Raw genomic sequence first — 23,264 nt, 5'->3', positions numbered from 1 at the left:
TTTCTCAACATTGCGCATACGTTTCATAGAGACACGTGACGTATGTGGAGGAGCATCGTTCTGTTGAAAAATCGCACTACGATACTGTCGTATGAGAGGAATCACATGGAGACCCGTGGCGTCAGAGTTCGCTCAGTCATTACTCATTACCATCTATGACCTGGAGTCGTACCTGGTGGCTGCCCACAACATGACGTCAACAATGACATTTCTGTACTTCTCCAAAACACTGCAAGTCTAGGACCTCTCCAGGCCGCCGCTATACGCGCCGACCGCTGACCGCTGTTAATTGCTGAACGAAATGCAGTGCCATTCATCGGCAGTCCACGATTCCCGTTCATGGCACCATTCCAACGCAGTCGTTTGTTTTATGTTGTTAACTGCAGCTTACGCCTTGAACAGTCCTGCCGCAGCTAGTCTCCGATAAATGGTGTGGAATGTGATAGCGTGTTGCACAGGGTCCATGACTTACTGCCAGGTAGCAGACCCAGATGTGAAGGGGTTACGATGTGCACGGTGCACAATACGGCGATCTTGTGGTGGTCACTCGCGGTCGGACGGAACCTTGACGACGAATATGCCCGCCCTCACGTTCCCAGACCCAATTTAACATCAGACCACTGTCACATCGAATACTCCACAAATCTGTATTCAACCAGCTGGCCAAATGGATACCCACAATCAGGCTCCTTGAGACTCTGTCAAGTACTGATAATGCTGTCTCACGCGAGTACGCCCGTGTCCCTCACAGCGATCGCTCAACATCTGACTCTGTTCACTCTCTTGTACACCCTACCAGTCTTGGTAACAATACTAGACACGAGCAACACTAATGCTCTCTGGTGGTGGTTCTTCCTGTCACAGAGAATTGCATTTCTAATCATTTACATTCTTGCCAATGGAGTGTAGGTGTACGAAGTTACATTGACAACCGAACATGTCTTCTGGGTGCTTCACTTTTTGTGCCAAGCAGTGAAGTAGGCGCCCAAACAAACCTGTGTATTGGCTTGCATACTTCCTATCTTCGATACCACATCTACGTTTAACTGTCAGGTTTCTCATTTTGAAAATAACCTGTGAGATCATCCGATCAGTTCTCGCATTGAGTGTGTGTGTGAAATCTTATGGGACTGAACTGCTAAGGTCATCAGTCCCTAAGCTTACACACTACTTAACCTAAATTAACCTAAGGTCAAACACACCCACCCATGCCCGAGGGAGGATTCGAACCTCCGCCGGGACCAGCCGCACAGTCCGTGACTGCAGCGCCTTAGACCGCTCGGCTAATCCTGCGCGGCTCGCATTGAGTGCTTGTGGCACTGTGTACAGTGTGCGGCGTTTAAATCCGGACAAATGAAACTTTTATGAAAAGCAAATTTATTAAAACAAAACACAAATGAAAATGAAAATCCTTTTACTCATAGGTAGTGGTATCTTTCAACAGTAAGATTACTCGATCTGATCCCCTTCAGCCACAATGATCGCTTCCAATCTTGTCCTGAAGCGATCACACGCACTCTTTAAAACAGCGCTGTCCATATTCCGAATGTTGCTTCAATAGCGGTGCGTAGAGATGCGACATTAGGGTGCCTCGTCTTATTGGTAACTCTTTCGACTGCGCTCCAAACTTAGTAGTCGAGGGAGTTCAAAACCGGGCTATTCCGTGGCCAGAACTCCTTTGACCAGAACATGTCAACGTTATCTCAGAGCCAGTTTTGGACTAAATGGCATGTGTGACGTCCTTCTCTGCCATCCGGCGCATTGTTCGCTCGCTGACATTCAATACTGACGCCATTTTCCTCAGCGATTGCCCCGGGTCCTCCGAAATAAGCGTCTAAATCTTTTCAATTATGCCGCAGTTCGTGACACGCGTTTCCTTGAATGAGGTTTCCTCGCCGGGTTAGTGGAAAGTTCCCCAAACTTCTCCGAAGCATTATACTTGGCCACAATATGGTAAGCAGTTGATTTCGGGTACCCGAAGAATCGAAGTATTTAAGTGGGAGAGCGCCCAGCGCGAAGAATTTCGATAATCGCGGCTCTTCGGCTGTACTACTCCGCACTTGTCCTTAACATCTCGGCCATTTGGAGGTTCTCACTGTTTACTAGACGCCTGTGGCTTTCAAGAACGCCTGTCGCGACCCCGGCGAAACTACTATATGGCGGGAAATTCAGATTGTAATTTGTCGAGATTTAAGCGTCGCATCCTGTTTATTACCAACACCTGCCTGAAGACACAACTAAAAAAGAGCTTTATTGGAGACGCAGCGGGGCAAGGACTTATAAACAGCACCCCATGCAGCTGACGATCAGGTAATTCGCTGGATCGAGTTCTACAACATCTTCACCTAACAATGAAGGTCACTGGTTGCTGCATTTGTAGATCTGTACTAGTTTGTGTTCGGTATTATCGTAGTTCAAATTATTTTATTTGTGATCGATGATGATGATGATAATTATAATAAGAAAAATAATAAGAAGAATCGAATAACTTTACTTTCATTAAGGTTCTGGTACTGGCAGAATTGAAGCTGTGAGGACGGGTCGTCAGTCGTGCTTGGGTAGCTCAGATGGTAGAGCACTTGCCCGCTAAAGGTAAAGGTCCCGAATTCGTATCTCGGTCCGGCATACAGTTTTAATCTGCCAGGAAGTTTCATATCTGCGCACACTCCATTGCAGAGTGACATTCTCATTCTGGAAACATCCCCCAGGCTGTGGCTAGGTCATGTCTCCGCAATATCCTTTCTTCCAGGAGTGCTAGTTCTGCAAGATTAGCAGGAGAGCTTCTGCGAAGTTTGGAAGGTAGGAGACGAGGTAGTGGCAGAATTGAAGCTGTGAGGACGAGTCATGAGTCGTGGTTGGGTAGCTCAGATGGTAGAAAACTAGCCCGCGAAAGGTGAAGGTCCCGAGTTAGAGTCTCGGTCTGGCACACAGTTTTAATCTGCCTGGAGGTTTTACTTTCACTGTTGCGAACTACCCGCTGCCACCTGATCATTTTATCAACCTCTGTGAACAATGTCACTTAAAGTCAGTGTGGAGTGAAATTCAGTTAGTAAAACGTTTTTGCAGACGTTCATGTCGGTTCTCCCAGACCATAGCTGCTAGCTCTACTGCAGGATCTTCCTGTTCTCTCGAAGCTGAATGAATCCCATTCTACTACTCATATAAGAGTAAATTTCTTAGCAGCATTGGTAATAGAGTATTGGCTCCCGTTTTACATTCAGGTGTATTAAGCTGTAGTTCCAGAGCAAGCTCACTGTACAAAACACCAAGTGCTACCCAAAAATTCCCGGAATACACTAAGTACACTTTATCTGGATCCTACTACTTCTGGGCGTTTATAAACCGCTACTGGCACTTTTCCCATGGACTGAAAGCTCCATTGAATGCTTTTTTCGTAAAACAGTTTAGTCCCACTTGCGGTTCTGCTTGAATTCCTCAGTTGTTTGAAATCTTCAGCCTTTTAACTTCATTCTGGTGAATAAAAAAAAGGAGTCATTCGATAGCAGGTCGGGCGGATACGGTGAATGAAGAACTTCTATCATTTTCTTTGTTGACAGAAGATCCTGGATGATCGGTGCATTGTCATGATGGAGGAACCAGTCGCCGTGCACCGGACACGTTCTTCTTACGTTCTCCCTAACCACGTCAGGACATGGCGGTAGAACACTGCAGTGACGGCCTGACGAGGAGGGACGAACTCCTAATGGAGAATTTCTTCCGTATTAAGTACTTACACAATCAGGAAATGGAGACAAACAGTCTAAATATTTTCAAAAAGTTTTTTATTTTATTTTCACAAAATCTTGGTGATGATATATGGTTTGTGGGGTGCTCAACTGCTTGGTTATCAACGCCCGTACAAATTCCCAACCTTTACAATGTTCAGTCTCGCCACCTTCCCGAATGACAATGAAATGATGAGGACAACACAAACACCCAGTCCCTGGGGGGAGAAAATCCACGATCCAGACGGGAATCGAAGCTGGGACCCCGTGATCCAGAGGCAGCAACGCTAGCCACTAGACCACGAGCTGCGGACAACAAAATCTTTTAATAGTCAAGATCGCAAATAAAAATACATTAAATGATTACTGGTTTCAGCTGATCATACAACCATCTTCAGATTAATTGTAAAATCAGGCATAATGTCTTCAGGTAAAATGAGGCTAGGACGCGACGGCTACACATCGTCGTTATATGGGAATGCTGGGCTACTGGCGGTATTGTGCGGCATTAGCGTGACGTCTCCTATACCCGGTTAATTTTTTGTTCGGTATATGTAATCCCCATGAGAAAAGGTCAAGGAAAATATCAATATGGTAGGCGGTTAACTGCATTCTATGGTACAAATGTTGTTCCTTAACGAAAATGTCTTCTTCCAAGGTATCGATGCTCTATTATAAATTGAGAGCTCTCGCATTTAATATAAGCTTACTAATTACGACCGTGTTTACTTAATAAATAATTTACTATTACTGATGACAGGCTGTCTTCAGATATGGGCTCATAAACGTACGGTCGAGCTGAAAGATCTCCATTGGCCCACCCAACAATCTGCTTTGAACATGGTCGAACAGCCACTGTTCCTGTTACAATAAGAACACAGCTACAGGTTTCCTGTCCCACTCGCGTCATTGTTGATGGAATAAATGGTATGCTGAAGGATGAATGACACGAAGTTTCTATGGAAACAACTGATTAGTTGTACGTATCCTTTCCAAATATATTTATCTATTCACAGACGTATTTCCATTGCTCTGATAGCCAGCGTTGTGTGATTTATGACATACAGTACGAGTATATATCGCACTCCGGCGAGAAAAGTGACACAAGTCAAAAAATGGCAATTTTTAGTTACCGAAAAATTCCTGTCAAGTACCCCAACATCCACGAAAAACGTCATGTGTCTATCTTGGAATTTGTCCACTTCATGACAGTGAGTCATTTTTGCTGTAGCTTACTTCATGATTCGCCAAGGCAAGAACAGTGTCACTGACAGTTCTGCGTGGGTCATTCAAAAAGAGCGGCACATTCTGAGTTGCGAAACTCATGTATAACTTGAATGTAGTTTTAATACCATTAATTATTACAATGCCTGTGTTAATACAGTGTCTCTATCATATATTACATTACAATCTTACATGTATGCATGCCTGAAGGACCATTACAGCTGTTGTAAATACACTCCTGGAAATTGAAATAAGAACACCGTGAATTCATTGTCCCAGGAAGGGGAAACTTTATTGACACATTCCTGGGGTCAGATACATCACATGATCACACTGACAGAACCACAGGCACATAGACACAGGCAACAGAGCATGCACAACGTCGGCACTAGTACAGTGTATATCCACCTTTCGCAGCAATGCAGGCTGCTATTCTCCCATGGAGACGTTCGTAGAGATGCTGGATGTAGTCCTGTGGAACGGCTTGCCATGCCATTTCCACCTGGCGCCTCAGTTGGACCAGCGTTCGTGCTGGACGTGCAGACCGCGTGAGACGACGCTTCATCCAGTCCCAAACATGCTCAATGGGGGACAGATCCGGAGATCTTGCTGGCCAGGGTAGTTGACTTACACCTTCTAGAGCACGTTGGGTGGCACGGGATACATGCGGACGTGCATTGTCCTGTTGGAACAGCAAGTTCCCTTGCCGGTCTAGGAATGGTAGAACGATGGGTTCAATGACGGTTTGGATGTACCGTGCACTATTCAGTGTCCCCTCGACGATCACCAGTGGTGTACGGCCAGTGTAGGAGATCGCTCCCCACACCATGATGCCGGGTGTTGGCCCTGTGTGCCTCGGTCGTATGCAGTCCTGATTGTGGCGCTCACCTGCACGGCGCCAAACACGCATACGACCATCATTGGCACCAAGGCAGAAGCGACTCTCATCGCTGAAGACGACACGTCTCCATTCGTCCCTCCATTCACGCCTGTCGCGACACCACTGGAGGCGGGCTGCACGATGTTGGGGCGTGAGCGGAAGACGGCCTAACGGTGCGCGGGACCGTAGCCCAGCTTCATGGAGACGGTTGCGAATGGTCCTCGCCGATACCCCAGGAGCAACAGTGTCCCTAATTTGCTGGGAAGTGGCGGTGCGGTCCCCTACGGTACTGCGTAGGATCCTGCGGTCTTGGCGTGCATCCGTGCGTCGCTGCGGTCCGGTCCCAGGTCGACGGGCACGTGCACCTTCCGCCGACCACTGGCGACAACATCGATGTACTGTGGAGACCTCACGCCCCACGTGTTGAGCAATTCGGCGGTACGTCCACCCGGCCTCCCGCATGCCCACTATACGCCCTCGCTCAAAGTCCGTCAACTGCACATACGGTTCACGTCCACGCTGTCGCGGCATGCTACCAGTGTTAAAGACTGCGATGGAGCTACGTATGCCACGGCAAACTGGCTGACACTGACGGCGGCGGTGCACAAATGCTGCGCAGCTAGCGCCATTCGACGGCCAACACCGCGGTTCCTGGTGTGTCCGCTGTGCCGTGCGTGTGATCATTGCTTGTACAGCCCTCTCGCAGTGTCCGGAGCAGGTATGGTGGGTCTGACACACCGGTGTCAATGTGTTCTTTTTTCCATTTCCAGGAGTGTATTACGAAATTTCGTGTTTTGCAGCGTACAAGAAAAAAATTGAAAATATCTGCTACAAAGAAAGGATGGTAGGACAGAGAGTGTTTTACTGTGAGCAGCTCAGCGATATGGTTTCTCTTATCACAATCGACAGCAAACCAACACTAACAACGATAGTTCAGGTATACATGCTGACGTCGCAAGCTGAAGAGATAGAGAAAGTATTTGAAATTATTGTAAGGGTTATACAGTACGTAAAGGAAGATGAAAATCTAATAGTCATGGGGGACTGGAATGCAGTTGTAGGGGAAAAAAGTAGAAGAAAAGGTTACCAGGTAATATGGGCTTGGGACAAGAAATGAGAGAGGAGAAAGATTTAATTGAGTTCTGTAATAAATTTCAGCTGGTAATAGCGAATACTCTGTTCAAGAATCACAAGAGGAGGAGGTATAATTGGAGAAGGCCAGGTGATACGGAAAAATTTCAGTTAGATTGCATCATGGTCAAGCAGAGCTTCCAAAATCAGAAACTGGACTGTAAGGCGTACCTAGGAGCAGATATAGACTCACATCACAATGTAGTAGTGATGAATAGTAGGCCGAAGCTTAAGAGATTAGTCAGGAAGAAGCAATTCGCAAAGAAGTTGGATATGGAAGTATTAAGGAATGATGAGATACGCTTGAAATTTTCTAAGGCTATAGATACACCAATGAGGAATAGCTCTGAAGGCACTATAGTTGAATAGGAATGGACGTCTCTAACAGGGGCAATGGCAGAAATTGGAAAGAAAAACATAGGTGCAACGAAGGTAACTGCGTAGACACCATGGGTAACAGAAGAAATACTTCAACTGATCGATGAAAGAAGGACGTACAAAAATGTTCAGGGAAATTCAGATACAGAAATACAAGTCGCTGAAGAATGAAATAAATAGAGAGTGCAAAGAAGCTAAAATGAAATGGATGCATGAAAAATGTGAAGAAATTGAAAAAGAAAGGGTTGTCGGAAGGACTGACTCGGCATATAGGAAAGTCAAAACAACCTTCGATGAAATTAAAAACAAGAGTAGTAACATTAAGAGTGCAACGGAAATTCCACGTCAAATACAGAGGAGAAAGCGGACAGGTGTAAAGAATACATTGAAGGCCTCTATGAGGGGGAAGATTTGTCTCATGTGATAGAAGAAGAAACGGGAACGATTTAGAAGAGATAGGAAATCCAATATTGGAATCAGAATTTAAGAGAGCTTTGTAGGACTTACGATCAAATAATGCAGAAGTGATAGATAACATTCTATCGGAATTTCTAAAATCATTGGAGGAAGTGGCGACAAGATGACTATTCATGTTGATGTGTAGAATGTATGAGTCTGGCGATATAGCATCTGACTTTCGGAAAAATATTCCGAAGACTGCAAGAGCTGACAAGTGCGAGAATTATTGCACAGTCAGCTTAACAGCGCATGCATCCAAGTTACTGACAAGAATAATATACAAGAGAATAGAAAAGAAATTGAGAATGTGTTACATAAAGATCAGTTTGGTTTTAGGAAAGGTTAAGGCACCAGAGAGGCAATTCTGACATTGCAGTTGATAATGGAAGCAAGACTAAAGAAAAATCAAGACACACTCAGAGGATTTGTCGAACAAAAATGGTTCAAGCTGTTCGAAATTCTGAGGAAAATAGGGGTAAGCTGTAGGGAGAGATGGGCATATACAATATGCACAAGAGCCAGGAGGGTATAATAAGAGTGGACGACCAAGAACGGTGTGCTCGGTTTAAAAAGGGTGTAAGACAGAGATGTAGTCTTTCGCCCCTTCTGTTCTCACTATACATCGAAGAAGATGGAAATAAAAGAAAGGTTTAGGAATGGAATTAAAATTCAAGATGAAATGATATCTTTGACATGATTCGCTGATGTTGCTATCCTGAGTGAAAGTGAAGAATTACAGTCTAATGAGTACAGAATAGAGATTGAAAGAAAATCGAAGCGAGACGAAAGTAATGAGAAGTAGCCGAAATGATAACAGCGAGAAACTTAACGTCAGGATGGACGGTCACGAAGTTGACGCAGTTAAGGAATTCTGCTACCTAGGCAGCAAAATAACCAATGACGGACGGAGCAAGGAGGACAGTAAAAGCAGACTAGCACCGGCAAAAAGGGCATTTCTGGCTAAGGGAAGTCTACTAGTATCAAGCCTTAATTTGAGGAAGAAATTTCTGAGAATGCACGTTTGGAGAACAGAATTGTATAGTACTGAAACATGGACTACGGGAAAACCAGAACAGAAGGGAATCGACGCACTTGAGATGTGGTACCACAGACGAATGTTGAAAATTAGGTGGACTTATAAGGTAAGGAATGAGGAGGTTCTGCGCAGAATCGGAAATTGTGGAAAACACTGACAAGGAGAAAGGATAGCATGATAGGACAACTGTTAAGACATCAGGGAATTACTTCAATGATACTCGAGCTGTACAGGACAAAAACCGTAGAGAAAGACATAGATTGGAATACATCCAGCAAATAACGGAGGACGTAGGTTGCAAGTGCCACTCTAAGATGAAGAGACAGGCATAGGAGATGAATTCGTGGCGGGCCGCATCAAACCAGTCAGTATACTGATGACTCAAAAACAAAAATGTTCATGTTGAATTCCTTTTCTCGGCGAAAAGTATTCCTGCATAATATAATACCGTTTATCATTCTGTGTTTCCGTGAACTGGGTCCTTAAATTGTACGTAATTGGTGTTCCTTATTAAACTGTATTATTTTTCACAAGTTACAATTTGGCATTTTGTGTTTTTCTAATACAACAGCTTCAACTTGTTTCTCATTTTTTATTTTAAGTACTGATTTTGTCTGATGGAAGTTCGAACGTCTATTATATTAAGGTAAGTATCACTTTTTGATTTTCTAAATTTTTTTTTGTTTATGACCCTTCAAGTAATACTTCTCCCACTTTTCAGGTGGAAGTATTAATTAATAATTACCCGATAACACCTCATATTCGACTAGTACAGAACTACATGTCCATATTACTGTTGTATACCCTACAATGCAATTTACTGCCAAAATTTCTTACTTGAAATTTAAAGGACGTTTATACGATAAGTTTTATAGAACTCTTTAAGTCGATTTTTCTCAGTTATTGCCTTTTTGAGTTGTATCACTGTTTTTGTCGGAGTGCGACATGTCAAGCCGAAATCTGTTGTGTTCTTGGCCAGAATGTTTACTTTCATACGTTTACTGTCTTCCAAAAGTCGGAGTTTACCTACAGAACGCTTTCTGACCATCCATGTCTTGCGCCTAGTTCCTTGCGAATAATGACGAGCACATAAAACTTCGAGAGCTTTTTCCAGACGACTGTTTAGTTATTTACACCTTAACACCTTAACAACTGGTACTGCGCACGGTTTCGATTCTTTTTTCTTCAGCATTTTAATAACTTATCTCCTTGCGCGTTCTCTTGACGCAACATTTTTCTCTGTTACAGGATGTTGTCCTCTGTAGTGGTTGCTCGAGCGCTCTTGACCTGAGCATAACTGCCCTAGCCTCACCAGGACAGAACATCCTGATGCCACGACCTGCTTTCCCGCTCTACAGGACACTCGCTGAGTCTATTGGCGTCGAAACCAGATCCTACAACTTGTTGGTGAGTTTGGTAGTACAGATGCGTGCGTAGTTTTAGAAAATCAGTTATCAACAGTGGCAGCTTCAATCGTGCTCGTTGGCAGCTGCAGCAGGCATGAAAAAACCCATGAAACTATGTTTTTTGATTAAACACTAGACAAAGGACAACTAAATAAACCCACCTGTCCCATATAACATTTCAAATACCCACTGACCCATATCGTTGTTGTTGTTGTTGTTGTCGTCTTCAGTCGTGAGACTGGTTTGATGCAGCTCTCCATGCTACTCTATCCTGTGCAAGCTTCTTCATCTCCCAGTACCTACTGCAACCTACATCCTTCTGAATCTGCTTGGTGTATTCATCTCTTGGTCTCCCTCTACGATTTTTACCCCCCACGCTGCCCTCCAATACTAAATTGGTGATCCTTTGATGCCTCAGAACATGTCCTATCAACCGATCCCTTCTTCTAGTCAAGTTGTGCCACAAACTTCTCTTCTCCCCAATCCTCTTCAACACCTCCTCATTAGTTATGTGATCTACTCATCTAATCTTCAGCATTCTTCTTTAGCACCACATTTCGAAAGCTTCTATTCTCTTCTTGTCTAAACTATTTATCGTCCATGTTTCACTTCCATACATGGCTACACTCCACACAAATACTCTCAGAAACGGCTTCCTGACAAATTTATGCTCGATGTTAACAAATTTCTCTTCTTCAGAAACGCTTTCCTTCCCATTGCCAGTCTGCATTTTATATCCTCTCTACTTCGACCACCATCAGTTATTTGCTCCCCAAATAGCAAAACTCCTTTACTACTTTAAGTGTCTCATTTCCTAATCTAATACCCTCAGCATCACCCGATTTAATTCGACTACATTCCATTATCCTCGTTTTGCTTTTGTTGATGTTCATCTTATATCCTCCTTTCAAGACACTATCCATTCCATTCAACTGCTCCTCCAAGTCCTTTGCTGTCTCTGACAGAATTACAATGTCATCGGCGAACCGCAAAGTTTTTATTTCTTCTCCATGGATTTTAATACCTACTCCGAATTTTTCTTTTGTTTCCTTTACTTCTTGCTCAATATACAGATTGAATAACATTAGGGAGAGGCTACAACCCTGTCTCACTCCCTTCCCAACCACTGCTTCCCTTTCATGCCCCTCAACTCTTATAACTGCCATTTGTTTTCTATACAAATTGTAAATAGCTTTTCGCTCCCTATATTTTACCCCTGCCACCTTCAGAATTTGAAAGAGAGTATTCCAGTCAACATTGTCAAAGGCTTTCTCTAAGTCTACAAATGCTAGAAACGTAGGTTTGCCTTTCCTTAATCTAGCTTCTAAGATAGGTCGTAGGGTCAGTATTGCCTCACGTGTTCCAATATTTCTGCGGAATCCAAACCGATCTTCCCCGAGGTCGGCATCTACTAGTTTTTCCATTCGCCTGTAAAGAATTCGCGTTAGTGTTTTGCAGCCGTGACCCATATCGTTATAGATACCGATAAGATTTGCGTTGGTTGCTAAAAAGGTAGGTGTAGTACTATAAATCAAGAGACACTCTTGAGCATGGCTCACGTTCAGCAACTGTATTTCAGTTTTTGAGAAGGATCCAAAAAGCTAACCGGTTGCACATATTTTATTGCTTTGGTCTGGTTTCCATATCAATTAGGGGTATCTTCATCAGAATAAGTTACAATTACATAGAGTCACATTGCATGGAGAGATAAAAACATATGAGCTAAAGTGCTCAATTCAAATATGTAACAGTTTTCTTGTAAAACCAACATTAAAACCGCGAGTATGGGAAGCCTCTAGGACTGACAACAGACTGAAAGATTTGTCAACTCAGTCTACGTAACTGAAGAAGATACGCTTGGTTGGTATCGAAACCAGCTCAATGCAATAAAATTAGTGCATCCGTTTGGCTGCTTTTATCCTTCATTAAAAATTAAATCGAAAAGTTCCCCATTCGCACTGTGTGTGGGACAAAACTGTAGATTTATGCAGCAATTCTACAAAAGTAGCGTACTTCTGTTACAATTGTTTTGTTATTATTTTAACAGTATACTGTATTTTCGACGGGAAATTCAATTATTTTAGAACCAACAACTTTGAGCTCCTGAGAGCTATTTTAGCGAGCCAAGAGACAAGATTTTTAGCTGAAGATAAAATTAACTATCCGAAACTTGTAATGGCTACGGGTATAAATTTTAGTAAGTGGCTATGAAATGGTTTTTTCTTTCTTTACTTCATCAATTTAACATACTGTCGTGACACAACTATTAAAGTGTTATGCGGAAAGGAACTACAGCCAGTAAAAACTACGTTGACAGATAAAGTACGGAACGATAAAGTACTAGAAAGAACAGGCAAAGATAGAATTCTATGGAAAACTCCTCATCACGAGAAGGAACATATTAGTAGGACACGTACTTTGGCGTTCAGGACTAGTTAACTTGGTACTGGAAGGAACGGCAGAGCAGAGAAGCAGGGGACCACAAAAGATTACATTACGTGAGACAATATAACGAAAATGACACTGTCTTAGCCCTAGTGGTATATGCTTCTATGTCCTTACATTTGTCCTCTAGCCAATTCTGCTCAGCCATTTTGCACTTACTGTCAGTCTCATTTTTTAGACATTTGTATTCCTTTTCTCCTGGTTCATTTGCTGCGTTTGTATATTTTCTTCTTTCATCAGTTAAGGGTTTATACCAGGCCTTGTCTTTATACCTATTACATGCTCTGCTGCCTTCGCTATTTCATCTCTCAAATCCACTCATTCTTCTTCTACAGTATTCGTTACCCCTGTTCCAGGCCGGCCGCTGTGACCGAACGGCTCTAGGCGCTTCAGTCCGGAACTGCGCTGCTGCTACGGTTGCAGGTTCGATTCCTGTCTCGGGCATGGATGTGTATGATGTCCTTAGGTTAGTTAGGTTTAAGAAGTTCTAAGTTCTGATGATCTCAGATGTTAAGTCGCATAGTGCTTAGAGCCGTTTTTTTGAACCCCTGTTCCAGTCAGCCGTTGGTTAATGCTCCCTCCGAAACTCTGACTAGCTCTCATTTTCTCAGTTTACATAGGTCCCAAGTCCTTAATTTCCTACTTTTTTGGAATTTCTTCAGTTTTAATCTAGAGTTCATAACCAACAAATTGTGGTCAGAGTCCACATCTGTCCCTGGAAATGTTTTACAGTTTAAAATCTTGTTCCGAAATTCATTTCATAATCAATCTGGAACCTTCCTGTGTCTCTAGGTCTTTTCTGCGTAAACAACCTTCTTTCATGAATCTTAATACAAGTGTTGGTAATTATTAAATTATGCTATGTGCAAAATTCTACCAGGCTGTTTCCTCTTGCATTCATTTCCCTCAGTCCATATTCACCTATTATTTTCCCTTCTCTTCCTTTACCACCCATTGAATTCCAGTCCCCCATCACAAATAATTTTCGTCTCCCTTACTATCTGAATAATTTCATTTATCTCATCACACATTTCTTCAATCTCTTCATTTGCGGAGTTATTAGACACACAAACTTGTACTACTACGGTGGGCTTCGTGTCTGTCTTGAGTACGATAATATGTTCACAGTAGCTTACCCGCATTCTTATTTTCTTATTCGTTATTAGACCTTTTCCTGCATTGCGCCTATTCGATTCTGTATTTATAACCCTGTACTCACCTGACAAGAAGTACAGTTCATCCTGTCATCCAACTTCGTTAATTCCCACTACATCTAACTTCAACCTATCCGTTTCCCTTTTGTTAAATCTTCTAACGTACCTACCCAATTACTAGATCTAGCATTCTAGGCTCCGACCCGTAGAATGCCAGTTTTGTTTTTCCAGATGACAACATTCTCCTTAGTAAGTCCCCGCCATGAGATCCGAATGGGAGACTATTTTAGTTCCAGAATATTTTATCCAAGAGGATCCCATCATCATTTAACCATACAGTAAAGCTGCATGCTCCAGAGGAAAAATAACGGCTGTAGTTTTTCTTCCAGCTGTTTGCAAAATCAGCACAGCAAGATCATTTTTTCCGCTGTTACAGGGCCAGATCTGTCAGTCATCCAGATTACTGAAAAAGGCTGCTACTACTGAAAAGGCTTCAGGAAACATGTTTGTCTGCCCTCTCCACAGACACCCTCCTTTGTCGATGCACCCACGTATGGAAACCACACCACCTCCTCAAGTTTAGTGGTTCCTGGGGGCTGAAAAGCACGAGGTGTTGTTCTACAGAGCCCACTCAACTGTCAAGCGTAAGGAACGAAAAATGTGAAAATATAATTCTGTCCGTCGTTCTGATGAAAACTATAGTGATTGGCTACGCAGATGACCACTACTTTAAATAGCGTTGCGGTAAGACACTACACTATGTTGAAACTCATCCATTATCAATATTGTGGAACAGATGACTTTTTTTGTGAGTATAAGAGTACATTAGTTGTACGGAATTTGTTTCACGCTGTCGGATTTATTTATGGCGATACCCAGTAAGTAACGATTAATTTTGTAACCATAAGCAGTAACAATGGAAGATGCCAGGTGGATATCAACAACAATTGCGCCCATATCCCAAGCCAGTACCCAACATTACCAACGAAAATTAATACAGAGCTTCCGATTGTCCCATCTGAAGATGAATCTGAAAAGACCTGAAAACTAGTTTATGCAAGGACATAGTCAAAGTGGCGGGGGGGGGGGGGGGGGGGGGGAGGGGGTCCGCACCCATCCCTATCACCAAATTAAGTTACATATGTCCTAGCTCCTGTGTAGTGTAATTGAAAGATACTTTGATTTTCAATCAGACGACGAAAAAGGGATACGCGCAATCGGTAGTCAACAGGGCCACTGATAGATTTAAACTATCTATATATCGATAGTACTATCGGCTGTCGCCCACCTCCAATTTAGCCAAGACCAACTACTGTACACTGTTGGCCTTACTTGAGTTTAGTTGTTGTGTTGTTAATCAGTTCAGTTATTACCAGAAGTTGAATTTGACGTAAGTGCTCCCATTTTTTCTTTCGTGCTGTGTTCTGTTATACCAGTTTCTAATAATAATAGATTAGTTTGAAACAGGAAAGAAGAAGAAAACGGATTTTGATTCGTCCACTTGCGTTACGATAAGTTAAAATATGTATGCATTACTACAGTCGCGTAATTACCACTCTACATCTGTTTAATGTTAGCACTGGAGTCATTATTTGAAAACTGGTAGAACTTTGGGGTTGCAGTAAGTAATTCAATATTTCACACAGCGTAGAAGTAAACAACATTACGAATAACATTATATTATAATCAGTGTGTAGTAATACACTTGGATTTGTCTGTGTAACCCAAATATCGCGTTATCAACAAAACATCGCCCAAACATCGATGGCTGCATTTCATTAAAAGAAGCCCATAATGCTGTCATTAGTAGCTCAAATGCCAAAATATCGGCCGATCTTGTCACCCGGGCGGTACTCAATCATGAAAACCAGTTCCGATACAGAACGATGCGGAGGGCTTTGTGGTAAGAAGAAGGGGTATGTAATGACAGCACATTCTATAACACATTCGTCACTAAATGATTTTTTTCAGTGGGCTGCTTGAATTCGTCTGACCCAATTGCACTCTGCATCCCCACCCCCTCTCGTTCAAAGTCTATTAACGCTCTTGTGGTACTATAATAACTGAGCCCAGGAATACAATGCACAATTGAATCTTAAAGTATGCATGCATTCGTGGACTATCAAATGACCAGATTGTACAATTAAAGGAAAAATATACAGTATAAGAATTGCTTCTTTTGTTGTGACGTATTTTTTTAACAATGTACAACAACCAGTTTTTCTAAACTCTCCAGCGACCAGGGTAGATCTGCGGGTGGAGGCGCTGAAGTAACAGCTCCTGGATTAGTAAGGCTAGATCGTTCGAATCATCCGCCGGCAACCTGTTTCTGTGACTTCCCATTTTCTATTAGGCAAATGTAGGTGCTGATCTTTTACTATAGGCCATAGACAATTCCTTCCTAATTTCTTTCTTTCCTGACAGATTCCAGTTCTCTTAAAAATGCAGAATCGATTCTTAACTGAAAGGAGCGACATCGAAGGCGAACAGAACATATATTCGGAGACTCTGAGCACTAAAATTCACATGATAAATCGGTATGCACGCGACAGCATGCGCTACATAATATGTTCAAAACTCCGCTCATAAAATCGGACTCTTCTGTGGCTCCTACCTCGGATTTTATTGGTAGGGTCAAGTGTTTTGATAGCCTTTGGACTAGGGACCTTTTTCATACCCAACGGAAGGGTCGTCTTAGTGGCACTATCCTCATTATGTCAAAATGCGAATATTAAACACTTACTCCTGGTTAGGCAAATGAAGCACATCGGTTCGTTCAAAATATTCAAATGGCTCTAAGCACTATAGGACTTAACATCTGAGGTCTCTCCCATGCGTCGACAATCTAGTGTAACTTTTCCTCTCAAATAGCAGAATTTTTTTACTCACTCTGCTATGTGGAACTATATTTAATTTTTCAGGTCGCTATTTAATTTTCTACTAATGTTTGACCAAATGATCTTCATTCCACTTAGCATTTTTTCCATGAGCTACTTTTGACCAGAATCGATTGCACTGGTACCTGTTTCTCTTCCTTTCTTAATTCCTCTTCTCAGTTGTGTATATCGAGCTTCATTGTTCTCTCTGTTTTCTGTGAGAGTCAAACAACAGTGGCAAAAAGTAGAAACCTTCTTTTCAATAATTCCTGTTTCTTGATCTGTCGTTTTTATTACTTGTCCCCCGTCAGATTTCATTAGGCGATACTGTAAGTGCTTATCAGAATGGTTCAAATGGCTCTGAGCACTATGAGACTTGATATCTGAGGTCATCAGTCCCCTAGAACATAGAACTATTTAAACCTAACTAACCTAAGGACATCACACACATCCATGCCCGAGGCAGGATTCGAACCTGCGATCGTACCGGTCGCGCAGTTCCAGACTGAAGCGCCTAGAACCGCTCGGCCACACCGGCCGGCAAGTGCTTTTCGTTGTGGCTGAAGGGGTTCTCTGGAAGTGACAAACATTATTTTATCAGTTGATCGAACAGTCCATGGGTGTACTGCCAATTCCGCTGGACACCATGAACCGACATTACACCCAAAGAATGTTCGATCAACTGATACGCTGAGAGAAACTGAAGAATCAAATTTTTTTCTTTCTGATCTTACATTCCTGTGAATGTTGTTATTTCTATTGGATTGGTGCGTCAATTCATAGCGTTGTTCCATAACTTTAATAAACACAACAGATGCACATAATAATGTAGTTTGGCTAGGGCCTCCCGTCGGGTAGACCGTTCGCCGGGTGCAAGTCTTTCGATTTGACGCCACTTCGGCGACTTGCGCGTCGATGGGGATGAAATGATGATGGGACAGCACAGCCGGCCGGTGTGGCCGTGCGGTTCTAAGCGCGTCAGTTTGGAACCGCGTGACCGCTACGGTCGCAGGTTCGAATCCTGCCTCGGGCATGGATGTGTATGATGTCCTTAGGTTAGTTAGGTTTAAGTAGTTCTAAGTTCTAGGGGACTGATGACCTCAGTGGTTAAGTCCCATAGTGCTCAGAGCCATTTGAACCATTTTTTTTTTTTTTTTAGGACAGCACAACACCCAATCCCTGAGCGGGGAAAATCTCCGACCCAGCCGGGAATCGAACCCAGGCCTTAGGATTGACATCCTGTCGCACTGACCACTCAGCTACCGGGGGCGGACAACAGATACACATAACAGAGACTGAAGTTATCACTAATATATTCTCCTTCATTATTTACAACAGTCTGGCAACGCTGGATAACTTTTCGATTTCGAGGTGTAGAAATCACGTGGTTTTGAGGCGAAAAACTCGTCGAGCCGTGTTCGGAGCGCATTTTCATCCGGGAAGGTAGTTCCTTGAAGAGTGGTCGATAGAGCGTAGAAAAGGTGAGAATCTGAGGGTGCTAGATCAGGTGAATGAGACGGATACGGAATGACTTTCCAACCCCTGTATAGTGTTTTATGTCAGTCTAACAGAATGTGGGCGGGATTCGTTATCGTGGAGTGGCATCGCTTCAGGTAGTCTTCCTGGTCGTTGTTCTTAGATTGCGCCTGCAAGACGCCTCACTTGTTGGCAATAGATGTCAGCTGTGATGGTTACAACTCGGGGAGGCAGTTCGTAGTACGCCACACAGTCTCTGTTCCACTAGATGCCTAACATTATCCTCTGTGGATGCTCACAAGTCTTTGTACGGGGAATTGCAACCTTGTTTCGACTCAACTATTCCTTTCTTTTCCTTATGTTAGCATAAAGACACCATTTCTCGTCTCCAGTAACAATACAGGATAGGAATAGTCGGTGTTGTTGACGACCCGGTTGATGATGAGAAAGCAGAGACGCACATATAGCCCGCCTGCTGATTTTTGTGGTTTTGGTTTAGCATCCGATTTTTGAACCTTTCCCATGGCATGCAAATGTCGCACGATGGTGGACTGTTAAAGGTTCTTCACATTTCCCAGTTATCGAGTACACTGACATGGATCGTTGTGGAATAACGCGTTTAAACTATCTTCATAAAACCCTGAAGGTTCTCCTGAGCACGGAGAGTCACTAATGTCAAAACGATTATCTTTTATAAAAATCATTTTCTTGCCGTTCTGTGGCCAGTGGCTTTATCCCCACACATGGCGCGAATGTTCCTCGTTGCCTCCGCTGCTGTCACCCCTCTATTGAACGCAAACAGAAAAATATATCGGAATTGTCCGATTTCTCCACTTGGCACCCCGTTGTCTAGTGTCCACAACTCTACTCACTATCTCCAAATGACAAAATGACAATGTGTAAACTCAAATACCAACAGTGAACCACAAATAGAAAATGATAGTTGATAATTGACCCCACAACAACCAGAATACCAACATGCAAAACAAAAACGCTATGAACTTCTGCATGCACCAGAAATATTTTGTTACTTTTTGTGGATAGCACTGAGACTAATTGAAACTAATGGTTATTCTCATTTTTATGCAGCCAGAGAACGACTGGGAAGCCGATTTGAACCATCTGGAGAGCCAAATTGATGAAAATACGGCGGCAATAGTTGTATGCAATCCTTCGAATCCGTGTGGTTCGGTCTTCAAGAAACAACATCTAAAAGATATGTTATCCATTGCAGCAAGGCACAAATTACCGATAATAGCTGATGAGATATATGAACACATGGTAAGTAATTAATGTTTTGTATCAGTTTTGCATATATATACAGGGTGATTCACGAAGATATGCAAAAATTTTAATATGTTATTCTACAAGTAAAACTAAAGAAAAAAGTTCATATAAACGTAGGTCTGCAAATGTTTAGTTACGGGGTTACGGCTAATAAAAGATTTTGCCTGAAATTTAGCAACTTCGCTAATATGAAGCACCTGCAAAACTGTATGCGGTTAAAGTAAAGCACGATTTACATTTATTTTGTTGTTATGGTCTGGTGAATCTAATAAAACCTGCCCCAGACGTGTATCTGCAGTAGTTTTCCAGAACATCCACAGAAGCAAAGATTATTATACAAGTAAATTTGTTTACTTTCCATTAGGAATGTAGAAATGTTTATGTAATTGTTGGCAACCGTTAGTGAGTTGTTTCAGTAATTACTTAACCTTGAAACGAGTTAGTTTTCTGTATTGTTCAGTGAAAGAACATAATAACAACAGTGCATTTACGTGAAACCATATAGTAACTGCAGTAGTTTGTAGATTACTTATGAAATAGGGATGCTCTTCAAATTTTAGACAGAGGAATGCACCGATATGGTGTTTATTTATGGAAAATATGATGGTAATGCTACGGCTACAGTTAACGAATATCGCGTACGTTATCTGACTCGGAGGATTCCGAATGCACGAGCCATTAGTGGAAAATTTCGAAGGTTACGGGAGACAGATTCTCTACCTAGCGTTCATAATGAGTGCTCGATACGTGAAGACGATGATGAGGATATTATGGATGCTGGATGTTCTGGAAAACAACTGCAAATAAACGTCTGGGACCTCGTACAGTTTAGCGAGTGCTTCAAATTAGCGAAGCTGCTAAATTTCAGGCAAAATCTTTTACTAGCCGTAACTCTGTAACTAAACATTTGAAGACCTTTGTTTATACGAACTTTTTTCTTTAGTTTTACTTGTAGAATAACGTATTAAAATATTTGCATATGTTCGTGAATCACCCTGTATAATGCCGAAAAATGTTAATGGTGAATGTTAATACATGGTATCTAGCGGTACTATAGACCAGATTCAGGAGTAACAATTAGACTTAAACATGGATAGATTAGCGAACTCGTAATGTGGAGTTGCGTATTTATGAGGATCCATCGTTATCTGTGTTACAACAGTAACGAAAATCGAAATTAAACTTTTTCTTGCGAATTTATGAAATGGAGCAGGTTATTTACATACACACACGGTTAGCAGGCGTTCAGCCAGCGTTAGCAGTTTAAATGAAACTTGTGATTTACGATGTTTTCTTGGCATGATTGATTAATGGCGGTCTTCCGGGTGTTCATTCGAGTTATAGTTTCCATTTCATGCACAATATTTCGATAAGTGACCCAATCGTCTTCTTGAGGTGCTGCTGGCTGTAGTATCGCGTACACAAGGTATAAATGGCCAGAACACTGGTGGAGCTGTCGTTTGTGCTTCATGTGAAAAGGTTTCCGACATGATTATGGCTTTATTAAAAATTGTTATACAACATAGCCAAGGAACGCTTTAATCGTACAAGTAATTAAAACAAAAAAAAACACGAAAACATGACATTGCGCAGCCACGCGCCCATTTTTTTCTCTGTCTAGCAAGGGACTACCGACCATCCAATGAGTGGCTCCGGAGTCCCGCTCACACATATCCAGAAGCACAGACCCATACCCGGCTTACCAACCCTGTGGGTTCCACCCTGATACGTTTCAAGTATGCTGCGTGCTTGGATATAAAGGTGTTTTGCATTTCAGAGCAAATGCACTATGTCGTTAAGAGTAACACCATAAAATTGTGTGTACAAGGGAAGATTACACAGCGGGTTTCTGATTCCAAAATCACAGTTGAAAGTCGGTTGTTTGTGGGAAAGATCGTGTTGTGCCTTGCGCATTAAAGAGAGAAGTTTACCAGTATGTGTCGGAATTCGACAGGGCAGGATCGTTGTCAGTAGAGAGTTCAGTTTATCGTTCCGTGATATCGCTGCTCATGTTGGCGGGGATCCTGTAACTGTCATACGAATGTGGAATCGATGGGGCCATACGCCATATCGTGCAGGGCCTTAACAGCCCAACGCGACTAGCGCCCAAGAGGATGGACATAGCGTTCGCTCGACCGTTCAGGATTGCACAGCCGCTACGCGTACCTTGAGTCAGAAAATGGGCTTTTTTGCAGAAAGGGAAGTATCCACACGGACAGTACGACGACGTGTGCAGCACCACGAAATGTCAAGCATGGCGACGATTGTTGTGACTTTCCTTGATGTGACAGTGGTGCACCTAACAACAATTGACACTGGAGTGACACCTTTTCGTATTTTAAGACTAGACCCAGTTAAATGTAGAGCGTGGACTCTCTGAGGAGAATGGACACTACCAGATGCAAAAATGTAGACTTTCACGGCCGGAAATATCATGTCCATTGAATTACAATGGACATGATATTTCCGGCCGTGAAAGTCTACATTTTTGCATCTGGTAGTGTCCATTCTCCTCGGAGAGTCCGGGCTGTTATGCCGTGGTCGGTTGATGAATTTTATCTCAATTCCCAACGTTTCGTCTCCGACTGCGGGAGACATCTTCAAGGGGGTCCGTAGGTCGATGGCAGGTCCAACACACCCACTGGCCCGCTACAGACTGCCGCTAAATTCCGTGTCCGCGCGCTCCCGCGCCGCGGTGTGACGTCACGTGTTTTGAAAACGTCAGTGCAATTGGCCGCTGTCCGTCGTCGTCGATCGCCGTTGCCATCACCCAGTAGTGGACGGGTGGTACACATCTTCTTTAACACCGGCATCCATATACCGTTTAATTTCACGCCCTCCTCCTTTCGGTTGAAATTATTTGGGTGTTTAGCGATTTCGATTGCCTCCCTGTAGAGCCTTTCGTAGTATCCGCTTCTAGCCTCTAGTACTTGCGTCTCCTCGAAACGAATATTACGGTTCCCTGGCTGGAAAGCATGCTCCGCAACAGCTGATCGTTCCGTTTCTCCTCTACTACAATTTCCCTTGTGCTCTTCCAAAGTTTAGGAACAGTTCTTTTAGTTGTACCCACATAAACATCACCACAGCTGCATGGGATCCTATACACTCCAGCTTTTTCCAAAGGTTTGCGAGTGTCCTTGGCAGGCTTAAGGTATTCCTGTATCTTCCTGGTGGGCTTGTAAATTACGGTAATATTCCGCTTCGTCAAGATCCTCCCTATTCTTTCCGTCACATTTTTAACAAACGGCAGGAAAACCTTAGATTTTGCAGTAGCCTGTACGTCAGTATGATTTCTGCGTGGCTGCCTCAACGCACGTTTTATTTCGGCGGACGAATATCCGTTCTTCATTAGTGCATTGTGGAGATGTTCCATCTCAGCGTCGAGCAACTCAGGTTCACAAATATTTCTAGCTCTGTCCGCTAACGTCTTGATAACACGCCGTTTTGTGCCCACGGAAGAAATTATAGCCAGTGTAGAAGCAGGAATTCGCAGTGTGGATTCTGTAACAGCTGAAGAAATCCGTATAGAAACAGTGAGAATATTAGCCAATGCAAAACCGCCGAAAAGTACAGGGTGATTCAAAAAGAATACCACAACTTTAAAAATGTGTATTTAATGAAAGAAACATAATATAACCTTCTGTTATACAGCATTACAAAGAGTATTTGAAAAGGTTTTTTTTCACTCAAAAACAAGTTCAGAGATGTTCAATATGGCCCCCTCCAGACACTCGAGCAATATCAACCCGATACTCCAACTCGTTCCACACTCTCTGTAGCATATCAG

At 42.8% G+C, this 23,264-nt stretch overlaps 1 protein-coding gene across 1 annotated transcript in view; it reads left to right on the top strand.

The window, feature by feature from the left end:
• LOC124596637 (tyrosine aminotransferase) overlaps positions 1-23,264 on the top strand; it is a 189,236-nt gene that overhangs the window by 114,819 nt on the left and 51,153 nt on the right. Inside the window, exons 4-5 of the mRNA XM_047135865.1 lie at positions 10,082-10,240; positions 19,280-19,471. Of these exons, the coding sequence (XP_046991821.1) occupies positions 10,082-10,240; positions 19,280-19,471 (351 nt within the window). The remainder of the gene's footprint in view (positions 1-10,081; positions 10,241-19,279; positions 19,472-23,264) is intronic.

The sequence above is a fragment of the Schistocerca americana genome, chromosome 2 (assembly GCF_021461395.2).
Source record: "Schistocerca americana isolate TAMUIC-IGC-003095 chromosome 2, iqSchAmer2.1, whole genome shotgun sequence".
NCBI classification, from domain to species: Eukaryota; Metazoa; Arthropoda; class Insecta; order Orthoptera; family Acrididae; genus Schistocerca; species Schistocerca americana.
Note: the sequence above shows the minus strand (reverse complement) of the source record. Positions and strands in the feature narration are given on the sequence as shown.